The sequence below is a fragment of the Xiphophorus maculatus genome, chromosome 1 (assembly GCF_002775205.1).
Source record: "Xiphophorus maculatus strain JP 163 A chromosome 1, X_maculatus-5.0-male, whole genome shotgun sequence".
NCBI classification, from domain to species: Eukaryota; Metazoa; Chordata; class Actinopteri; order Cyprinodontiformes; family Poeciliidae; genus Xiphophorus; species Xiphophorus maculatus.
In genome coordinates, this window is record NC_036443.1 from 13,964,368 (window position 1) to 13,976,999 (window position 12,632).

Genomic DNA, 12,632 nt, shown 5'->3' on the forward strand with positions numbered 1-12,632 from the left:
TCTGAAACTGATTCAGACATTGCTTGTTTAGAGATTGGATTGTAGAAACAAATATTTAAAGGTTTACTTTAAGATAACTTTAAGATAACTATTCTATCAAAAATCTCGAAACTTCCCAGTTGTAGTGCCGCTGTTCTACCTCTAGATGGCAGTATGGTGCCCGACAAACAGCAAAGCAGCTGAAAGACCCAAAGAAAAGAAGAAGAAAACGAAAAAGGCGTTGAATATTCAATTGAAAACAGAAATGGCGGGGTATGGTAGCACTGTAGCGCTAAAAATAAAACACTGCACCAGGTGTTAAGGATTTTGTTTTGGCAAAAAAATGTGAAAAACGGGAATATGAAGTCCGGCGAAGCAACGCGGCAGGTTAGAGAGTCCATTCGTGGTACAGCTGTTTATAATGGATGCTTTCTAAGAGAAGACCAGTGAAGTGTTTGCACGTGTAGTATTTTTTTTTTCTTTGAATATTTGCTCATGGTATTCAAACAATACAATGCAGACTCTAACAGGCGGGTTTCTTAGCTCACTTTTGAAATGATTTGTTTCTAAACAACGCGTTAACACTGGAAAGAGCCAGTATTATTTATTTGGTTGATTTACAGCGAAACAACGAGCCATGTCTAATAATGGAAAAGTCATCCCGGACACCCCGCTGGTCGTGGACTTTTGGCAGGTTCGGAAATGTCCCGGCAGCCGGTTGTTTTTCCTGACCCACATGCACAGCGACCACACGGTGGGTCTGACCTCCACCTGGAGCAACCGACCCATCTACTGCTCCCCCGTCACTGCCGCCCTGCTCAGACTCAAACTGCAGGTGAGGAGAAAGACAAAATCCACTGGCTTGATATATTTATATATTAAAAAAACACACACATCAATGCATCGTCTTGAAACTAAGAGTTTTAAAGCTCAATCAATACAATATATATCTATTTATTAAAATGGTTTAACATTATATAACATATACATGCAATAACGTGCTTCAGTTTTAAATTTGCACATTTCCAGTCACAGCCTCTGTCTTAATTATACATGTTCACAATACACCATTGCAAAGGACTGCTAGTAATATTTGGTTGGTGACATTCTGCATGTAAATAATGTATGTCAATATATGTTCACCGCATGACTGCACAGATGGACCAAAGCAAGTGAGCACAAAATAACAGTAGAATAGTGAGTTTCTCAGTAGATTCCTGCGTATTGTCAGTGCCGCTTGTTTTCTGTTTTATTTTTCACTTTTAGTTTCTATTTGCTAAATTATTAATTTCTTTTATGTTCTTTTAACTCTTACTGATCCCCTTTTATTCACCATTCTGTTCCTGTTCAGGTGAAAGAACAATGGATTCATCCTCTAGAGCTGTGTGAGCCATACCTGCTCCCTCTGGATGACATAGGCAAGGAGAAGCTCACCGTCACACTGATAGACGCCAACCACTGTCCTGGAGCTGTCATGTTTCTCTTTGAGGGCTACTTCGGGGCAATTCTCTACACTGGTCCGTCTACTCTTTACAGAAATTTCAAGTCTTTCTTTGATGCCATTGTTTTTCTTTTCTGTCCAATTCTGTGGTTATTCTAGGTTTACATTTTAAATTTTTAACTGTCTATTTTAGGTGATTTCAGATACACTCCTTCGATGCTGCGTGAGCCATGTTTAAGGACCAACACAACCATAGACATTCTGTACTTGGACAACACCAACTGTGACCCCAACCGCACTCTGCCATCCAGACAGAAAGCTACTCAGCAAATCAAAGAGATCATCCGCAGGAACCCTGACCACAATGTTGTTATAGGTGAGTTTACACAGAAAATGACACAGCCCAAAAAGTAAGCTCTTATCTGATCAGGTGTGATTACAAGTCCTTGATATCCCTTGAAGTTTTTTGCAAATCGTCATGGTAAATCTACAAAGTTTAGTGTTGAATATTTCAATTTTAGCCCTTAAGAAGTCTTAAATAAGTTTAATATTTATTATCCAATGTCCTAATTTACCTTTACCATTAGCAAAATGTTGACAGTTGTTCTTTCATTGCTTCTTTTGAGAAATTATTGGCAGTGTTCACATTTAACATGTCCTGAATTTTAGGAATTAGAATGGTCTGACAAAACAACAGAGCACTTGATGAAGAGCGTTAAGCATCATGTCTAAAAGATTTTTAAGTCTGACATTAAACCTTCACCAACTTGTGGAAAAATATTCTCCATAAACTGGCCTGTTAAAACATCTATAGAGAGATTAAATGTAATTCTTGTTATTTACATTGAGCTGGTTTGTTATGAAAATAGTCAAAATCTAACCAAGTTTGAGTTGAAATCAGAGTTATTTGTAGTTGATGTAAACTTGTTTAGTTATTATGAAGCTTAATGTGCACAAAGGACCTCAAAGCAGGGCTTCAGGCATCATATCAAAGCTACAGAAATAGCTTTGATATGAATAAAGCAAGTTAGAATAAATAAAGAATAAAGCAAGTTATATTTAACTTGCTTTATTTTTTTAAATATTATCTAAGAAATTAGTAATTAATATGAAATAGTCTCAAAAAAGTCTTTAAAGATCTCTGAATGGTCCAAATCACTGTTTCTGTGGAGACCTGGTCAAGTCACTTCAGATTGTTCAAAGTCATTGATTGGTTTGTTTTTTACTGTCTCACAGGCATTTATTCTTTGGGTAAGGAGACTCTGTTGGTTGAGCTGGCGATGGAGTTTAAGACCTGGATTGAAGTGAATTTCGAGAGAATGGAGACCCTCAGAGCTCTGGAGCTTCCTGACGTCTTCACCACTGAGCCTGGGGCCGGCCGCATCCGAGTCGTGAACCAGTCCAAGATCTGCTCAGCAGTGTTGCATGAGTGGAACAAAGAACAGCCCACACTGGCCATCTTACCCACCAGCAGACCTCTCATTTCCTTCCATCCCAATGTCTACGTAGTGCCATATTCAGACCACTCCTCCTACCAGGAGCTGGAGGATTTTGTCTCGGCACTCAAACCTTCGTCTCTTGTACCCATCGTTGGAGGCTTTCTACCTGGAGGCCTGTCTGCCTTACTGCCGCACAAGAAACGCCAAGACGTCCATGTACCTGAGTCAGTCCGACTCTACATGTTGAGACAGCCCGAACGGCAGTTCAGCTCCTCGGCGTACAATGGTCTCTGTCACAGAAACCTCAGACCTCTTGCTCCCAAAGGAGTGATATTTGATACTCCTGTGAAAAAACCTAGGAAGTTGTATGAGAAAGCCTGTGAGGAAGAAAGCATAGAGCAGGATGGATCTGAGGAAGATATTGAGACAGACAGCAGCGAAAGAGACTCTGACTTTATTCTTGTTGATCCAAGCATAAAACTCACCCCTAACAAAAACAGAGAAGGGAACAATGAGGAAACAGTTTCTGAAGAACTGGTGATGATAGAATCGGTGCAGCTTGGTCAACTCACTGAAAGCAACTTTGATTCAATGCTGACAAACTCCAATACCTTCAGGACAAGGCAGGAGTTGGAAATTAAGACAAGTGTAAATTCACATGGGCACAAAGGGCGCAGAGATGTTCAGATGAGCCAAACCCTGGCAGATCATGAGACCATGAGTGAGCACAGCTGGGGGGATCAGAGCAGCGCTTCAGATTTATTTAAAAACAGTCCTGATAGAGCCTCCCTTGGTTCAAATGTGATATCCCGTGAGAGTACAGAGAAGCATGAAAACATCCTTTTGAAGTGTCTCCCCTTCTCAGAGAAGGACTTTGTGTCTGGAGGCCTCCTTTCACATGACTTTGTGCGTCAGTTCACCCTCTCGCCTATGAAGGATTCAGAGGAAGAGGACGTCTGAATCAACGTTAAGACTTTTGGATTGCTTTGGTGGCATTTCCGGCTCACTCGAGCACTATTATTACTTTGGTTTCTTATTTTTCATTGTCATCGAGGGTGTTTTCTGATTTGAGCCAAAAGCGTAGCTACCGTAGAGAGGCATTAGACCACCAGATAATAAAATCCAACTCACATGAGCAGGTTTTTATTACTTTTATCATTTACAGTCATCTAGATCCTCCGTTGGGATCTAGAAAAAATAAATAAATAAAATCATTTACAGTCAATGGGGATTTGGCACCACTGTGGGATAGGCTTCGCCGGCCCAGGGCAGAGACTAACTTACGAGGGTTCTGCGGGTCTTTAGTGGATTTTATCCTTCCTCAGAATTTCAGATAATTTCCTGTGTTTTAATAAGGAAATTATCTGAAGAAGAGACTTGCCCACCTGACTGAAACACATTTACCCTTCACTTTTTGTTCTCGTTGTGGACAGCCAAAATATTTTTTGGGTGATTTCAAACTGTTCTGTATCTTTTGATGAGGAAAATAAAGTACCTCCGAAAACATTTAGACTATGAACACATTTGCTGCTCTTGTATCACAGCAGACAAATTGTGACGATCTTGACGTTGGTGATCAAAGCTACTTTATTTTTAGGCATAACTAGGTTTTAATTTTACCCTAAAAATGTAACCTGATATAAATAAAATGTCTGTTTAACTTTTTAAACTTTGTACTGTTTTACTGCCTGAGTAGAAGTATTCTTTTAGTTCTGTATGGAAGTTTCACAATTTGTGATAATTTGTGAAGCAAAGAAATTAATGTTTGTTTGTTCTGATTATTATCTATAAGGGGGGCTGATTCCACACTTAATTACTACTGAGGATATAATAATCCTGTGATTAACATGACTGAGTGTTTTTGAGAGTATTAAGAGAGCAAAATGGCTCTTATAATAAATGTGTTCAGTTGTATGCAGGTTTAATCAGTGTTAATGCTTTTGAAATGTTTTTTTCTAAACTGTAAACACATACTCAGAAGGTAGAAATGCAAAAGTTTGTAAACATTCTTTCACAAGGTGAAATAATTATATTCAAATAATGACAGATGAATATTGATGATGATGAGTCCCTGTGGTTACATTCTTGTTTCTTGTTGAAATTTGCACAAATACTAACAACACTGAGTAAATACTAAGTTTCTTTTTAACTTGCCTCTTGTTTTTTCTGCAATTTCTTTTAGATTCTTTATATCATTAAAATATTGCTTTAACCTGGTACTGGCTGTTCTTTTTTAACAATACCAGGTTATACTTCTAATATGGTGTCCATAATCCTTATTTATGTCCCCATTCTAAGTTTGTTAATCCACTGTGCTCCGGTGAGTAATACAATTCAGCATTTCTAAATTACTATTCATATTTAAATAAATGTAACCTGTGATTTTATTTATAAAACTAAAATTAAAACTCCTGCTTAGCTTTTATGTCAGGATTTATTTAAGGTAGATTTAAAAAATGTATTGAGTTTACTACAACGTATCACCTACAGAAGCATATTTTAATAAACCAAAGATTAAGATTAGTGAAATGAAATCCGTTGTGCAGCACATCACAATTTTACACATAATACAAACTCCTTATTTGGGAATGTTATTAATTTAATATTTTCACAAAATTTACGTGGCATAAGCCTAATATCTAATGAACTCAATTACTATGCATGAGGGTGCAGAGACTGAGTAAAGCCATGTGTGGTTAAGATTTGGAGCAATTTCCTGTTGCAGTGTTATTATTCTCCAAAAGATGGCAGTAGTTTGTTGAAAAACATGGACTGTTCACCTTTCGTTTTATTTAAAATTTAGGATTTGGTTGTTTTTACTAATGAAACTTAAAGTCAAATCTTTGTAATTTACCTTTTTTCATGTACAATCTTATTAAATTAGTATCTGAAGTGTGTTTCCCCACACCAACCCACCCTAGAAATGACCTATATTCAGTCAGTATTGTTGTTCCAACCTAGCTGCTTGAGTATACACACTGTCATGTAAACCCTATTGTGGCATTCTGCAGGTTATTTGTCACTCTAGGTGACTATACCAGCTGCCTTTTTACCAGGAAACGTCAGTAGTTTGAAGCCCAGATTATTTGGCAAAGTTCCTCACGCTTTTGAGACAAGAAATCACAGCAGAATGATGGGTAAATGTAAAACAACCAGGGAAGTTAGCAGAACTCTACAAACACACTGGTACAGAGTATGTACTCTTTTTCTTCCCAAGTGGAAAGAAAAGCACAATGACTGACCCCTTAAACCAGGGGTCCCCAAAATTGGTCCTCGGGGGGCCGGCCTCCTGCATGTTTTAGTTCTCTCCCTGGTGTAACGCACCTGGATCAAATAATGGCTCCTTAGAAGGCCTAAGAGGAACACTGACATGCTGAAAAGGTTGTTGGCGCCACCAGGGAGAGAACTAAAACATGTAGGATGCCGGCCCTCGAGGACCGACTTTGGGGACCCCTGCTTTAAACAAACAATACAATAAATCCAGCTGTATAAATAGTCTCAGCTGGCTTTGGTCCTAACACATTCCTTCAGGCTGGGCTCTGAGAGGATGTGCCCTGTCACAGTCCTCTGAGGTATCATGTGGTGGCATGATCATAAAGCCTCTGTCAGTGGGCGGTGGGGCTGTCATGAGCTGCCAACAGGAGTGTCCTCACTTTCCTTCTGTGCTCATAAAGGATGAATGACCAGTCATTGTATGATGTTTCCTGGGGTGGTGCAGCAAATAGAGCTCAGGCTGATGGGATGGATGGATGGATGGATGGATGGTGCAGTAAATAGAAAGTTAAGAACCCTTGATGCTGAGTAAATATAATTTATTTTGCATTTTGTTAAGTTAAAACTACAAACCTCAGTTTATTTTATTAGCATTCTATGTAACAGCTTATAGCAGAGCTGTCAAGTGGGACGAAACTGTTACAGGCTTTTAAATATGGCTGATATTAATATTAAAAATTTGAGAAGTTTGGTCTGCAAATAGCTGATATATCATAGGGGGGAAATCCAGTGCCAAATATACTTAAAAGTGATAATTACTTAAAAGTATACGTATATACTTACAAAGAAAAACAAAATATTTTACCCTTTTTATATGTATATTTATATTTTAAATCTGTTCACTGCGAGCAAAGCAGAACCAAAGTCAAACTCCTTGTTTGTGTGTACAAACTTGGTGAATAAATCAGACTCTAATTCTTCTCCAGCAGAGAATAATTTAATTGCATAAAAAACGTATTTTACAGATATAAATACATCATCCCAAGTAAATTTAGTAAATAAAAATTATATAAATTAACTCTATTTTATTATTTATTTGGTGATTAAAACAACATTCCTTGCAAATAAAAGTCACTACGCTGGACCCAACATGCAACCTCCAAAATCAAGCAATATGTAGAAACAGGAAGCAGATGGTATGTGTGTGTGTTTTCCATGTGGTGTATTAGTTTAATTTCTTCATCTTGGTTTATTGGTGCTTCATCTTGGTTTATCTGTCCTTCACATTCAAATGAGTGAGCATACTTGACAGATCACAGGCAGATATGCACCATGATTTGGAGAGTTAACACATGTAGTAGACCTTAAGAAACACCAAACTCAACGAATACAGTTGACAACATCCAATTTATATTCACTTCTCCATTAAATTTAACATAATCTAAATTTCATTAGACTAGTAGGTTAGTTAGTTAGTTTGAAAACCCTGCTGTCAGAGATCCAGCAGCAGCTCCAGTTGCATGTGATTCCTTGTCTTTCAGCAACAAAATGAAAACCAGTCATTTGTGTGAACTTAACAGTGGGTCATTAAAAATAAAGCCAGGCTTTGAGCATTTTAAAGAGCGTGATGGTCAGTCCAGTATCCAAAAATGGCAAGACTGCAAAAGGCTCAAGATGCAGTCATCCGCCAGAAATGACAGGATGGACAAGGTTAACATTAATCAGAAGAGCAACCAATAGGCCATGGTAAATCTGAAAAGGGCTTGCAGAGATTTACAGCTGAAAAAAGCCATTTAAAACTCGTAGGGGACAAAAAATGGGGACACAGTATTCTCGTCTGATGAAACAAAACTGAGCTTGTTGGATTTAGAGTTAATCGTGCATCAGTCTGAACACAACATTCCCACAGTGAAACTTGGGGGAATAAAACCCAGGTTTCACAGGCAGAATCATACATGAAGCTTTTTTCTTTAGCATGAATAAAGCTGAATTTTGAAGACAGATTTTCTTCCACACTGGAAGAAAATCTGTCAAATTTGTGCTTAAACAAAATATGAAAATGCAAAATGCTGTGAATACTTTATCATCGTAGATCTCACTTTCACAGTTCATTCCACATCCTTGAGTATCATGAAGTGAAGGAAAGAGTCAAAACCATTGTAGACATAATACCAACAGTGCAATTTCAAGTCTTGTGCATGATTAGGCTGTAATCTGCTCAGGGACTCAAATAAATCAGATTTGAGGTAAAAAAAAAAAAAAAGGAGCATGTGGATTTATTGCTCTGTGTTTGCTGATAATGGTAACTCCGATTACAGCCGTCTGTAATCTCTCCTGGCAGCAAGAAGGTCAGATTCTGATCTCTTGTGATTGGTCGACTTGAAACTGGGATGAGGCTGGACATGAGATAAAACTTGCATCAACATTTTAGCAAACTAAACATTCAGCTCCACTCTCAGACGCTACTTCAAGACAGTAGACCATATTACAACGCGGTGACACGTGCTAATATGAAGCTCAAGCAAGGAAATGCGGTGTTACACACACCGCTCACACATCAGCAGGGTATTAGGACTAACGTAATGGACTCCACACCATTACTTCAACAAGGAAATCCTGAGGACAGCGCCACCTGCAAGGCCAAGCCACCTCACCAGGAGTGACACTGCTTAAAGTACAATGAGGCTGTGGTAATTCACTCACCTCTCTGTTCACATCAATATTCCCATTAAGTATTGTGATCTGATACTCTCAGACTCTGGCTACTTAATCACATATGTGACAAATTACAATTTTACAGAAAATAATTGCCACGTCTGGGGAAAGCAAAGTGAATTTCACTCAGAATCAGAGAGTGGTTGGTGGGAGTTCTTCTTTCTTCAGCAAGCTGAGAAGAAGAAGAGAGGCACCCAGCTGAGTAAATTATTGCTCTGATTCGGCAAAGAGCTCTCTGACTCAACTGTGAATGTTAGGGATTAAAAATCAGTTCTCCCTCTTGACCCACTAATAAAAGAAAAGTTCAAACAGGAGGCAGTTCAGCAGGTATCTCCGTAAGAAACAACTGGGTGATTTAGATTATCGTCTACAAATTTGTTTATAATTATTTTTATCATTTGAGTGTACATGTTCCAATTTCCAGACTCTGCTACTATATCTATGTTGCTAAATTTATTCCAGACTGTCTCATTACATATGGAGTGCGCTTTCTGAAGGAGATTTCTGAACCTCTTTGTCCAGCAGGTAATGTTATGGAGGTTTTATTGATGCTGGCGTCAGAAAAAAAGAATTTTGCAGGATGACTTCTTTATATTCCCCCAGCAGTGTCAGAACCACTCAATATCTGTCTGTCACCTGTGGGAAAGTTCTGTCTTAGTGTGTGAACGTTTTACTTATTTTATGATATTTTAGTTATGCACAGTAATTTACTTTTGTTTGTATGATTATTTGATGTTTTATAAAAGCAAATAGTTTCTGACTGTTTCAAATACTGACATCAGATTTGGTTCAAATAACCATAAGTTAGCAATGATACTACTCTTAGGGAAGATGACTATAGAAAATGTTCCAAAGTAATAAATAGCTTCAGCAATTATTGCTGAATGATGATAATTTCATTACTGGTTGTTGTTTCATTCCAAAGTAACTAGTTTTGTCTTTATGCAAAGTGATAAAAAAACCTTCTAAAACAATTAGATCTATTATATTCATAACATATAGACATGTTTTTAGAACTACCAATTTTAACAGCTGTTATCTTTTTCCCATCACATTTTTCTTAAGATTTTTATTTAGTTATGTAATCTGTTTAGAAAGTTTATATGTAACATTTTGGGTTTGTTTATTAAATGCTCATTATTCTGTCTAAATCACGGCCTGTTAAGTAAACTTTTAGTGCTACATTTTTCCAGACAAGAGTTACCCCGACAGACAAAAACCCCATAAATTTGTTTTTTGCATGAGATCAAATTATCAAAAATCCAGCAAAGAGTCAATTAAGTCATGTGTCAATTAAGACACATGAAAAAAACATGATCAAATGTTCTACATGTGATGACAAGAATAGAACAAGATGAAGAGATTAAAAAAAAAAGTGTAACTTGACTTGCAACATATGTATTTCATTTAATTTGGGTATATCTAGGCATCACATGTTATTTTGGGGGTTTCACGTGAGCTTTATGTGTTGTTTAAAGTCTTTCATATGGACATCACATGTAGGTTATGAATTAGACGTGTATTAGTCTGGTTTATCAGTTTTCATATGGGCATCATATGTATTCCCTGCTCACCAGCAACTAGTAAGAAATAAATGGGTGTGGAAAATACGCTCCACTGACAGATTACAACTTCTTAAAAAGGCTTAAAGGGGCTTGCTATGACTCCCCTTCTGATCCCGTTAAGTGTTGCTATTTTACTGTAAAGACTTTTATTAAAAAGAGAATATTTTGAGATATAAATCTTGTTATAACAAGTTTTTAAAATCTTGTTGTATTGAGGGTATTTTCTCGTTTAAACGAGACACTGCTCCTGAATTTATTTCCAACTCTCACAGTTAAACGCTTCCGTGAAAATCCCTTAAGTCTATGTAGTTATCTCTTATTTTAAAAACTTTTAATATTTAGTGTGTTCTTTCAGTTACTTGCTGAGAATCCAGTTAGAAAATACTGCTGTCAAAGAAAGACATTTTTTCCACCTTAGTAGTTATGGTTTGGTACTTCATCCATAATGCAGCAGGAGTCCTCACCACAGTCAAGCATCACATCACACAGAAAAGTTAAACCAAACGTATCAGCCTGACAGAAGGCTTGACTTCACACAGGACCTTCCTTGCAGGATGAACCAATGAGCAACATAGGCGGCATTTTAACTCCCAGCTCTGTTGTCCTTATTTCGTTTCCACTTTAAGGTTTTAAAATGCTGAATCTGTCAGCTTTTCGAGGTTCTTCAAAGACAACATCTCCCTGACAGAGCTGTGTGGGAGAGGAGCGCCAGCTCACAGCGCTCGGCATAGGTAGCATCAGACAAGCAGCGCCCGTTTTCCAGCAGGGAGGGGACAGGCAACATAGAGCCACTGTTTTCTGCACTTTGTTAGGGATTTCTCTGAGTCCCTTTTTCCTCAGTTGGTTGCAGAAAGTCGAAGCTCAGCTGTGTCACACCTACACAGCAGCAGAAGCTGTTATCTTTGTTCTCGCAGTCTTCTGCTATTTTTGTTGCTTCTGCCAGTATTTTCCTGTGCAGGGCGTCTCACACACACCAGCATATTGCAGTGCATGTGTTTGTGTGTCCTCTGAGCCTGTAAAAAAAAAAAACACAACAATGTGCAGGAATAAGGGAGAAGAGAAAACGGCTCGGCTAAACACAGAGAAGGCACAAAAAAGAAGGGATTTAGGGAGCAGAGGTAAAAGCTGCCAAACTCATTATTTTTCAGCCAGCAAGCTGCAGTTTTGTGACTCTCGCAGATTCCCTTCCCTGGAGATCCTCATTAAACTGGGAGTTAGATTTCAAATGCCTGTTAATAGTTATTATTCCATGTTGGTTGGGATTTTTATCGTTCAGTCGCTGCACCTCACAGGCGCCTCGGTCAGATGGCGTTTCATTAATTTCTTGGTGGATGACTCCTCTTTATGTGCGCTCCTTCCGTTCCACCGTTTCACCTCCTCTGTGCTCAGACCTCCTTTTTGCTTGAACTGACAACCATTTACATCACATTACCACCCTCCCTCTCTTTTGTCCTCCCATCACCTGCTTTTTTTCTCCCTTTCAGAACGTCTCCTTTCTCTCTTTTTCCATCACTGCTCATTTCAGTCACCTCATTCCGAAGATTTCTACCTCTCATTCATCACAAGTCAAAGATACTGGGCTGACTTTAGTGTGGAGGTAAGTGGGAAGGAGGGAAGTATGCATAAAGAGATGGCACAGCAATGTGAATCTCACCTGCTTTCACTTATTTGACCTCTCCAAAGCCTTTTACTGCATTACAGGGTGGTCAAAGCAAGAGCGGTGAGCACTCCTCCTCCCGTACGCCAACAGGGAATAGTTCTCACCACTGAAATGGTTTATAGCTGCTGGCAGCACTCCAAAGATTTTAAACAGGGTTTTGATTTGCATGGGCTTGTGTCTCTGTGTCAGGCACACATTGTGGGACTCATTAACTGCACAACAACATCCAAACACTTATACACTTATAGGAAACTGAAGTTGTTACCGCTTCAAAAGGTGATTATGTTTTTGTTGTCAATAAGCAATGTTTTGGTAATTAATTATATCTGCCTTGCAAAGGTAAAAAAAACATTTTCCTTTTTCTTGCAACGAAGGTGCACTTTATAGTTCTGGAAAGTGTAATGAATCTTATAATACAGGTCACCAAAGTGGTGCCTAATTGTGGAGTGAAATGAAAATGACAAATGGGTTTCAATTTTTTTAAACACAGATATATTTCTTCTCACCTTCTCTGTACACATTTTTTCGCTGCAGTTACAGATGCAAATGTACCAAATTTACACATATACAAAGTTTAAACTTTGTATAAAAGTACCTGGGTAATGTTACTTTCCTTAGTA

General features: G+C 38.2%; 1 protein-coding gene across 1 annotated transcript; it reads left to right on the forward strand.

Annotated features, from left to right (window-relative positions):
* Positions 1-236: 236 nt before the first annotated feature.
* dclre1b (DNA cross-link repair 1B) lies at positions 237-5,008 on the forward strand. The gene is made up of 5 exons (XM_005801395.2): positions 237-366; positions 603-814; positions 1,331-1,496; positions 1,614-1,796; positions 2,657-5,008. Exons 2-5 carry the CDS (start codon positions 617-619, stop codon positions 3,817-3,819), a joined length of 1,710 nt encoding a protein of 569 aa, XP_005801452.1. The 5' UTR covers positions 237-366; positions 603-616; the 3' UTR covers positions 3,820-5,008.
* The last annotated feature ends 7,624 nt before the right edge of the window (positions 5,009-12,632 follow it).

Excerpts from the sequence above, each read along its gene's own strand:
- dclre1b (XM_005801395.2), top strand. The coding sequence starts at position 617 with ATGTCTAATAATGGAAAAGTCATCCCGGACACCCCGCTGGTCGTGGAC. Across the intron at positions 815-1,330 it reads TGCTCAGACTCAAACTGCAG|GTGAAAGAACAATGGATTCA; the intron begins GTGAGGAGAAAG and ends GTTCCTGTTCAG. Across the intron at positions 1,497-1,613 it reads CGGGGCAATTCTCTACACTG|GTGATTTCAGATACACTCCT; the intron begins GTCCGTCTACTC and ends TGTCTATTTTAG.